Source organism: Hippocampus comes, unplaced genomic scaffold, assembly GCF_001891065.2.
Source record: "Hippocampus comes isolate QL1 unplaced genomic scaffold, H_comes_QL1_v1.1 scaffold96, whole genome shotgun sequence".
Taxonomy (NCBI): domain Eukaryota; kingdom Metazoa; phylum Chordata; class Actinopteri; order Syngnathiformes; family Syngnathidae; genus Hippocampus; species Hippocampus comes.
The window spans coordinates 938,401-948,567 of NW_017806074.1; the positions used below are offsets into that span (position 1 = coordinate 938,401).

The window sequence follows — 10,167 nt, forward strand, 5'->3', positions numbered from 1 at the left end:
AAATGAAACAGCTAAATTGGGATCGATGTATTTTTGCCATTATAAAAAGGAGTGACCTTTTCTTTTTCTTTTTTTATTATATCAGTTGAAAAAAATAACCCACAATGAAAAATATAGTTGCTGTATGAATTCATAACATGTAATTATATAATAATCCACAATGTAAAATAATAAGTTATCTGAAATTAATAATGCCAAGAATGCTGTCACTTTCTGAAAATAGAGTTTGATATTAGTTTGTATTATTTGATACTGTTATATAAATAATACATAAATGTTATTTCTTTTGGCTTTTAGTCTACCTGAGGGAATTTTGGACATTTAAAAAACATTTTTATTTTAATGACGATGGATGGGTGTGCACAACAAATAGGGGCAAGCCTATTCACGTGAATATATGCAAACACGATAATGAATCGTATTTTCACTCTCCCATATAGAGCTTCTAACTTAAAATTAAAAATATATACACCGGTATATTTTTTAAAAATCCGTGTTTCAAAATTTGTCCGGACCTCAATGATTTGTTTTTGTTTTTTTCATGAGCAGACATCTGCGGAAACAATCAGATTTTTTTTCCTCGCTGTCATGAAACTCAGTTGTTCGTTGGTATGTTGAAACGCAGCCGTGTGCACTGACAAGGGGATGAGATGAGTCATCGGAAATGAACACAATTTGCAATTCAAGATGCTGCAAGGATTATTCCAAACTTTTCATTGTATCCAAGTTCCTTGTTATAAGCCGCGGTTCATCCCACTTCTCTCCTTGAAAGTCCCCAGAAATTTCACTGAACCTTTTTGGGGTAGCGGTAATAAATGCCACCAGCTGCAGCAGTGATTAAGAAAGGGGAAGAGTGATTACTAAAAAAAAAAAAAAAAGCAGTCTTGCTTCCTCTCAAGGTGGGTGCATGGAACCAAGCAGACTATTATACTCGTCATTTGATTCACAGAGAGTGCCTTAAGGTAAAAACAAGTTGTACTTCTCCGCTGGCTTTTTTTTTTTTGTCGTCATAGACAGTGACTGATCATTTTTTAAAAAATTCTATCATTCAGTAAATTGCCACCCAGTGAGACATTGCAGAGATGCTTTGTGAAGTGAAATTGCTGAGCATGGCCTACGGAGAAGCAGATGAAGCGTGCCCCCCGCGCTGCGAGACGCGGGAGGGTACTGTCGGATCCTCTTCCCGCTCTACGGGCGCCGTTGCGCACCTTCATACTCTCTCAGAGCAGGAGGGCGGCGTTGTCGGCGGGAGTCCTCCAGAAGTCTCCCAGCTGGAGTCTTTGGATCTGTACAGAAACCAGTCGGGCAGAAAGAACTCTCCCGGATTCCAGATCGCATCTCCCCGCTCGGGAGGCGACGCCACCTTCCTGGTTCCGTCCTTCTGTCAGAGCATCTGCCAGAACTACAGCGACCTCCACATCGGGGGCGACCAGGTTCTGCCGATGTCGACGGACGATGCGGAGGAGGTGCATGTCGACGCTCAGGCGGTGGGTCCCTTCTTGCAGTCCTGTGATGTGCCCCCGCCTGGGGAAGATTCCCCTCCAAGACGAGCTGCGCAGATTGGGCTCCTGCTACCTCCCAGGGGGGGCTCCAATCACTGGAGACAGGGAAGTGGTCGAGATCGCAGCTTTTTATTCCAAGGGCGCGAGGGTCCCCTCACTAACTCCCTCCTTAACGGCTATCTGGAACAGAAACTTCTGGACCTGTACCAGCAGTACATGATGGAGAACATGGCCAGGAATTCGGGCCCCCTGCTGGGTTCAGAGATGTTCCTGACCAGCCTGGACCAGATCACCTTGCAGCTGAGCCGGGATGGGAATCTAGAAGCGGGCGTGGCCAAGGACATGGTGATGTCGTGCCTGCTGAGGGTGGCTGGGGAAGTGGAGTCCAGCGAGATGAGCACACCTTTCCTGCAGATCTCCAGTGAGGCTTCCAAAGAGCTCGTCAACCAGTCCAAAGAGCAATGACGCTATCTTTGAATCAAGCAAGAATAACCCACCAGTTTTTAATCCATATCCTGCCATTTTGCTCGCCTTGCCAATGTCACGTGACCAAACTTAATAAAAACCGGTGCGCCGTGACGTACGCAAGCTGTGCCCGCGTCTCAAAGCTTGTTTGATATCAACAGGAATAAAACAAACCATTTTTTATTTACAAAAATCCAGTGTTGTGGTTTTCATCTGGTGCGACGAAAATTTTCCGAGCATGAGCAACTACGGTATCCTCAAAAGGTCATTAAGGTGTGCTTTGCCAAAGCGCTGCGCTTTATGGAGCGTGAACATGAATTCGTGAATGTGTGTGATGTCACCATGAAAGCTGCCTTAATAAATGTTTGATAGCGACATGTTTCACAGAGGCTGCGATACAAGTCGCGCTGCTTCGCGAACAAGACGGGGATTACTTTTGTGTGAGGTGAGTGTGTGATTTGCAGACCGGCTGAGCGCAGACTAACCATGTTATTTTTCTACCTTTCCTCCCATTTAAAAGGAAGTCTGCGCGTCGCTGCAGTTCAGCGCACTGCTGACCTTCCTCCGCTGTTCCTGTCCAAACAAAACGCCAGCAGGAGGAAGCGCCCTGTTTACAGAGCTGAATGCCGGCCGCGGGTGGAAACCTGGGAAGTGTCAAGGCTACAGAGAAACTATTCCTGCCTTTCTTCCCCAAACATTCCAGGTACGCACGGAAGTAGCCTGTCCTGTCCAAGGAAACAACAATTTCATTCCAGCAGCAATTTCATGTCAACTTTAAAAACAGCCACTGCTGAAATAAAGTACTGTACATGGGCTGAGTGGCGGCCGAAGGTGGAGACCTTGGTGGTCCGATCCCCGGCTACAGAAGCTACTCCTCCAGGCACGTGGATTATCACCTCTCTGGCCGGGAAAGAGCCCAAGTTTGTGTGCGAGGTTGAAAAGTTCTTACCAGACATCGGCTGTGTCCACATTCGCAGGCCGCGTCCTCCGAAGGCCGCGTTTTTGGCCGCGTTGTTTTCCGCTTTCGCCTCGACTCGACCGCATGTGGTTTTCAAATTCTAGAAAGACAAATTGCACGCCGGGTCCTTCGACGCTGTCATAGGCTCCTCCTCATGTGGCCTCCGTGGAGCGCATAAACTATGGTGAATTTGGACAAGCTGAATGTGAATTTGAACCCCACGTGCGGTCAAGTCATGCCACCTACGGAGGACTCAGCCTGTGTATTTGGACGCAGCCAGAGTCGGGCTTGCCATGTCACACGGCTTGGACTCTGGTACCAGTCCTCTTGAGAGGGGTTGGACTCTTACTCTGCAGTTGCCCCCACTGAGCGGCACTGAGGAGGTGAGGGCATATTTGTTGCCCTTTCAGGTTCGGTGCTGTGCATTGAGGTTCACTCTGGCGAACGAGAGGGTATTAGGTCAAAAACAGCCTCAAGCGGGTCAAAAAGGCATTTGACCCCAAAAAAATTGATCAAATAAATAACCGACGAAACGACCGCCCAAAATTTGATTTTGCAGAACACCCCCGTTTGATTATTTTGAATTCATTTAAATATTATCATATTAATTTGACCCACCCTTTTTGACACAATGGTTAGAGAGTGTGGAGGGAAACGGGAGAACATGCAAACAAACTCCTTCAGAAGGTTGAAGCGAAGTGAATCTGAAGACGGAACCTTAGAGGCCATACTCTAAAACCAGTTTGGTCAAAAATTGGGTCAATGAATAACCCACAAAACAGCTCAAAAAATGTGGTTGCTTTGTACAAAAAAAAAATTAATAAAATAAATTGGGTCGTTTTGACAAAACAACTCCAAAATGATTCATTTGACCCAACTTTTGGGGTTAAGTAAATAACTAAAAGTGGGGTCATTACGTTTAAGATCCGATTTGGGCGGATCTAAAAAAAAAAAAAAAATAAAAATAAAAAAAATCTGATTTTTGACCCAACTGTTTTTAGAATGTAGCCTGAATGTGCCTTCGGGTTGAGGGGTCAGGTCCTGTCTGTGCCTTTGTGCACTAAACAGCAGCTCAGAGTACCAAGCATTCTGTCTGTCTGTCTGTCTGCACATGATTAATAAAAAAAAAATGAATGATATGAAATGAAAAATAAAGGTTTGTCTAATGTGATGGAATAACAGAGGAGGTTGAAGCCTTTCAAGGTGTCTACAAAGCACTTTTCCTGCTCACAAAGAGCTTTTAACATGTGGGCTGGCCCAGACAAGGTCGTGCGATTTCATATCAAACCCAAGGTCCACGCCACTCTCGCCATTGTGGCTTTAACGCTGCAGCCGCATTGCCTTTATTCAAAAAAAAAAAAAAAAGCTTTTAGTGCGTTGCTTCGTAAAAAGCAGCACAATCATATACTGTTGTGCTTATATATTTCGTATTTTTCCGCTTCCCCTTGCCACTTGATGATATTTCAAAAACAATTTCAAGGACTTAAATAAGAGTCTAAAACTCTTTACAGGATTAGTCAGGCACACAATATTAGTGAAAATTGGAGTACTTTCCTTTGGTTTGTGACTGCAACCTTGAGGCACGTGTGTGAATCCAGATTACACCTCACATGTGCAACTTGCTGGAACGTTTAATGAGCGCTCCGTTGCCATGGAGGGAACATTTCCTGGTCAGTTAGCCCCTCGAGGTTGCCTGGGAGCCCAATGACCTTGGCTGCGCACCCCCCCCCCCCCCCCCAAATAAAAAAAAAAAAAAAACACCACCCCAAGCAGACTGCGAGGTCCGCAAGAATCATGTGGTAATACAGATATTGCGCCATATGGCGTCGACTTGCTGAGCAAATGCTCTCATTTTGGTAATGGCTATATGGCAGCCCTATATAGCTTGTGTTACGCACCTGCTTTTAGTCTGCCTGATAACTAAATTCATATTATGCTTCAGTATGAAAGAGCTAACTAGGGACAAAATCACTTGCAAAACATTAAGAGCTGTCTCTTTCATGTTGCTACTTAATGGCCCCTGCAAACTGCAAGGTTAGCCTACTTGGTTCCACATGGCTTCCAAGTTGCTCAAATGTTCCAGATTCAGAATCTTTAACTGACTGGCTACCATCAGACACAAGAAATTTGTCGCACCGCATCTCGGAAAAGCAGAAACTATGAGGCACTATTTCTGGTCAGATTTGAAAAAGAAAAAAAAAATCAGGTACAAGTCACATAAAAAATCTGAATTGAAGTGTGGTGTGAACATAGACTAAGTCAGTATACATTGAACAAAGCCAACTTCATTTCATTCCGTTTTCATATATTTCAAGCCGAGTTTAGTCAGCGGGGGTTCAAATGCATGTTAATATTAAATTTTGAATTCATATTTATCTGGCAACGTTAGTCAAAACTGCCTATTTTTACATTTTATTGATATACTGCTACAACACGTGTCTTGGCTATCATCAGACTGTACCTAAGGTGAATGTAAAAATATGATTTGGAAACTCTTAAGTGGGCCATGGTCACACACGTACGCAGAGAACTCTACCAGGTGAGGCTCGTGTTTGAAATGCTTTATAGCATAAACCTGTACAAAGCTAACTCATAAATACGTCCCAAACCGTGGGCGTAATCTTATCCTTCTCCTTCGTTCGTAGTGTATGTAAAAGGTCAATCAATAAGTTCAAGCATCGGCCTTGGTGAATATGGACAAGTGTGGACGATGACGTCATTGTGGAAGGGGAAATATAAATGTAAATATGAAACTGTGGAGGACGAAGGACGTGACCTTACCTTTCATCCACATGAGCGAATTCTGGTGGACACAAAGAAACATAGCGCGGTTGCGCGGATGGAACTCGGCAGGGTAGAACATGAAGGGCAGGTGAGAAGATGGTTGGAGGCGAAAATTCTGGTGATAATTCCTTTCAGCACAAGACTGACTGGTGTGAGGCAACACGGTGCCACGGGGCAGCTGAGTGGATGGAATACACAAAGAAAAATAAAGATTAATTGTACAGTAGAAAAAGAAATAAAGTTAGCTAAATGCTAGCTGCTAGCTAAAGGTGTCACAACATTGCTTTGACAAATTTTTCTCCTTGCCGTTTTTTGTGTGTTGAATGACTTGGGAGCCATTTTACACCAACACTCAACACAACTATTTCCTTTACAAAGTGTTCGGCAACAGTGCGGAATAAAGACTGCTTCTGCATTGGCTATTGTTGCGTTTCGCGTCACACTCAACGGTGTGTATATGAACACAAAAGCATATTATTCAGCTTTCAGGTGCTTTTCACAGCGAAACTAATTGATCGCGATGAATCAAGCCACCCATACATGTTGATTTGGCGAGTATGCCTCCAAGCAGTTTTGAAGCAATGCCGTCATCAAATTACCGTGCTCAGTGGCTAGCTCATCGGCAAATGAATAACAACGTGACAAGTCAAGATGACTCACGGAGATATGAAGGACAACCGAAAAAAAAAAATACTTACAGACATAAAGATAACTTTTGACGCAAAGATTGATCCTCCTCTGTGATTTTATTGGGAAAATAAACTTGTCACACCCCTTTTATTCCCTTTATTTCCATTGTAAACATATGAATCTTTTGCCTCACCTTGGTCTGTCAACACCAAACACCGCCCTCTTCATGTTGCTGACCCCCCCCCTTTTTCTTTCTTTTTTTTTTTGCAGCGCTTGGCAGCCGCCACTGTTATTAGTGTCGTAATTTAGCTGCCTATGCAAACATGACCCCGTCCTCCAAAAATTCAAACGGTAGTCACAGCGAGGCCAGTAAAGAGGAAGATAAGAGGGACATAAATTATCACCGTGCTCCCCTCCTCCTCCTCCTCCATGTTTTTGTGAGTGTGTGATGGTTATCGTAGACGGGCACTGTTATATGACATCGTGACATATATTTGAATGCAATGAATTTGAGCAGCAAGGACGGAGACAGAAAGGACCAACAAGTAAATGGAAATATGCAGACAATTTACTCTACACGAAGAGGAAGCTGCGCGGAGCAATCTGCATTTTAATCACTGCCATGTCGAAAACACATTTTTATGACCCTGCCCCCTGAATAAGGAAGTCTTTTGTGATTTAGTGTGGCGTCACATGTGGTCAGCGAAAGATGCAGGGAAAAATAAGAGAGGGTAGTTGAAATGGTTAGCGGACTGCCGAGTGCGTAGCCCATCAAAGTGGCACTGTGGGGCTTATTGCGCTATGGATTCAACTCATGAGTTTGACCTTGGCGCGTGCGCACACACACACGCACACACACATTTACCCTGGGGTTCCACTCAACCTTGACTAATTAGCTGGCGTCCCCGTGGCATATGTTCGCCACAGAGTTGATCAAGGACGTTACATCTGCAGTGTCCCCCTCCTCTCCCCTATGTTAGCCCCCCCCCCCACACACTTTTCTGTGGCCTGCTCTGTTGTGGCAAGTCTATGACAGATGTTCGGGCAAAACCTCATAAGTCACAATTTGGTAAATTTATTCTTTTTTTCACTAATCTATAATGTTGGTCAGTCCAGATGTGTTGGGTGTCATTTTGTTTTCTTTTTACAAATTAGTGAGCAGTCGAACGTGTTGAAAAATGTCTTGCTCTCTTTCTTCAATACACTTGGATGATAGCGGTTCACCTCGATGACCTCAATGCTCGCTGCAATGTCCTACTTTGTGTTATTTTTCTTTGCCATTTTCCTTTCAAGTCTGCTTCGACTTGATACTGGAAGTATGATGTCGTGATTCACATCGATAACTGAAATGCCGACTGCAGTGACTCTTGTTCCTGTTAACACAGCCTTGCAGAGGCCTGGTCTTCACTCACCAGTGTGTTTGCATAGCCTGAAGTACTATAGTGATTCATATAAGTGACTTTAATGCACACGACAGATGCAAATAAAGAATTTTTCGATGGTTGCACACTGTATTTAGCATCCCGCACGGGTTAGCGCTGCGTTGATGTGGCCCATCCTGCGCTTGCTAGGCTGTCACAAAACTGACTTAAATTCTCGGTGCAGTGTCTCGCCTCGCTCCCTCACGTTAGTGCTACCTCTTGCTGCGGCCTGGTCGGTGCTTGCAAGTCTATAATCCTGCATTGTATCATAAGTATGGTGTAGTGGGTCACATTACATTTTTGTCATGTTGGAACTGCAGTGCTGTTAGCTTCTCAATGCAGTCTGTTTCTATATTATACCCGGAGTATGATGTAGCACTTCACACAGTGGTGTACAGAAATCAATATTGTTGTATTTATTTATTTATTTTTGCATAGTTGCGTGTTTTCTAGTTGACTACATTTGAGGGGGCACATCAACGAGGACGAGCGCTACATCTGCGGCTTTGTTTGCTGCGAGCCCGCCGCGCAACCTTGTGCAGTGCAAAGCAACCTTGAACACCGCGCTGTTACCAAACAAGGCAAACAGACATCTGGTGAGCGGTCCGCAAATGCAAGTAAACAACATGCTCAATATGTTTATTACATACAGTAATATTTTATACACATCTACATATATATATATCTATCTATCTCTCATATATATGTATATATAATGTACTTCCCCGATGATGCCAGCAGTTTATATATTATTTGTTTACTATTGCCATCGACTCTTGTTTGATGGATTGGATGCTTGAAGTTTGAAGAGGCAAGGGATTTTGGGCAATTTATTATTAATATTTATTCATGTTATCAGGTGACAGGTTGTCATTATTGGTGCATGAAAGGGTTAATTGTTGCGGTCAGGCCATTACATCCTTTCCACTCACAAATTCTGGAGGTAGTCTGCAATAAATCCTGATCCGCGTTTTCACAAATGCGTGTGTATTAGAGATGCCGCTTCATTGGGATACCAGAGCCGTACATCCGGAGAATGTCGTGCATTGATGGTTCACTGCCCGTATTCTTCTGGAGGTCAATTGAATCAAGACTCCCACTTTGTTGAAGGAGCCAAACTAAACTGGTGCGCCTCTCCATACACGGCGAGTCTGCCACCCGTCACAACAGCCGCTTGTCCAAGGAATTTAGTTGAATATATTTTTGGAGGACACAACTCGTCATACAGTTCAAACGAACTGTCGACGGTTCTTGTGAAGCAAAAAGGAAAATAACAGTTGTTTGCGTATTTTTGTTGAGATCGGCTCCTCTTCCATTATCAGCATGTTTTGCGAGATCACAAACTTTTTGATGTAATAAGGAAGCAATATCTGGTGTGTCACCTGGACACGTTGCTGAGAATGACACGAGAAGGCTTTCGTTTTTCTTTGGGTTGAAAGAGTTTCCGTTAGCTTGAGCAACAGTTTGTCGATACTCGTCTTCTTGTAGTGGAGAGGAACCCGGGAAAAGCGCTATGTAACGACGTGTGCCATCTAGTGGTGAGCGGTGTTATTACAACTTAAAAAGGATCAAGTGTGGGTTTTTTTTTTTTTTTGGTCAGAGGGCCAAATAAAGCGACAGGAAAATAGATTATGTGTACAAATACAGTACCTAATTATTTCAAAGACATTGACAATGTGTTCTTTGAAATAGATTTTTTTTTCCTAAGTTGATGACATAGTCCACTTAATAGAGTTCTTTTGTGGGAGTGAATGAAATGTCCCCTAAGAACATGTCATCATTACAACCATTTTAATTTTCCTGCTTGACATGGTTTTGCCATCTGTTCACCCCCCCCCCCCCCAGCTCCTCCCAAAGTTTTTTCAGTTAACCCCCCCCACCCCCACAAAAAAATGGAAAACTATGAAAAAAAGGTAATTAAAAAGTTCAAAAAAAGTTGCTGTTTATTCAGCTGGTCTTCTCTAATGCACAAACACATTTTCACAGTGCTCTAAGTCGTTGACACGAGTCCTTGGAGAGTGCAGTATTCAATTTGTAACTATTATAGAGACAAGGACACGCTCCTTTATGTCGGCCGCGGCGATGAGAGAAAATGGAGGCAGTCGCCATGGTAACCGCCAGAAGAGTGCCCAACAAATCAACAAACAATGCTCGGCAAGACTTTTGCAGGGGGAGTCATTTAGTGCAAAGCCTTGAATCATACAAAGTTGTGCTCTCATGCTGCCTTTCGAGTGCCTGTGGGTGTCAAAGCTGAAGGAAACAAAAAAAAAAATAAAACCTTGTGCTCTTCTCCAAGGCCGAGCTGCCGGGAACGTGCCAGGGAGCCGTCGTCTTTTGGTCACGCTGACCTCTCGATTTCACTGGTGAGGTCACACCTTCCAGAAATGCTGAGCCCTGCACAAGCAAG

The 10,167-nt window shown here is 43.9% G+C and overlaps 1 protein-coding gene and 1 long non-coding RNA gene across 4 annotated transcripts in view; one reads left to right on the forward strand and one right to left on the reverse strand.

Annotated features, from left to right (window-relative positions):
• Nucleotides 1-523: 523 nt before the first annotated feature.
• On the forward strand, nt 524-8,388 carry LOC109530655 (uncharacterized protein CXorf21). Of its 3 annotated transcripts, none has more exons than XM_019894534.1 (3): nt 524-1,923; nt 2,488-2,670; nt 8,214-8,388. In XM_019894534.1, exons 1-3 carry the CDS (start codon nt 1,083-1,085, stop codon nt 8,225-8,227), a joined length of 1,038 nt encoding a protein of 345 aa, XP_019750093.1. In that variant the 5' UTR covers nt 524-1,082; the 3' UTR covers nt 8,228-8,388. The 3 variants fall into 3 exon arrangements, with proteins under 3 accessions (XP_019750093.1, XP_019750092.1, XP_019750094.1); XM_019894533.1 differs by lacking the exon at nt 8,214-8,388 and having other exon boundaries at nt 524-962; nt 1,053-1,923; nt 2,488-3,732; XM_019894535.1 differs by lacking the exon at nt 8,214-8,388 and adding an exon at nt 2,355-2,412 and having other exon boundaries at nt 2,488-2,612.
• LOC109530657 (uncharacterized) overlaps nt 3,028-10,167 on the reverse strand; it is a 10,486-nt gene continuing 3,346 nt past the window's right edge. The window contains exons 2-4 of the long non-coding RNA XR_002171046.1: nt 10,039-10,154; nt 3,172-3,362; nt 3,028-3,104 (exon numbers count right to left, since the gene is read on the reverse strand). This is a non-coding gene — a long non-coding RNA (uncharacterized LOC109530657). The remainder of the gene's footprint in view (nt 3,105-3,171; nt 3,363-10,038; nt 10,155-10,167) is intronic.

Coding starts and splice junctions, on each gene's coding strand:
- LOC109530655 (XM_019894533.1), top strand. CDS start 1,083: ATGCTTTGTGAAGTGAAATTGCTGAGCATGGCCTACGGAGAAGCAGAT. Junction 1,924..2,487: donor ACCTTTCCTGCAGATCTCCA/GTGAGGCTTCCA, acceptor CCCATTTAAAAG/GAAGTCTGCGCGTCGCTGCA.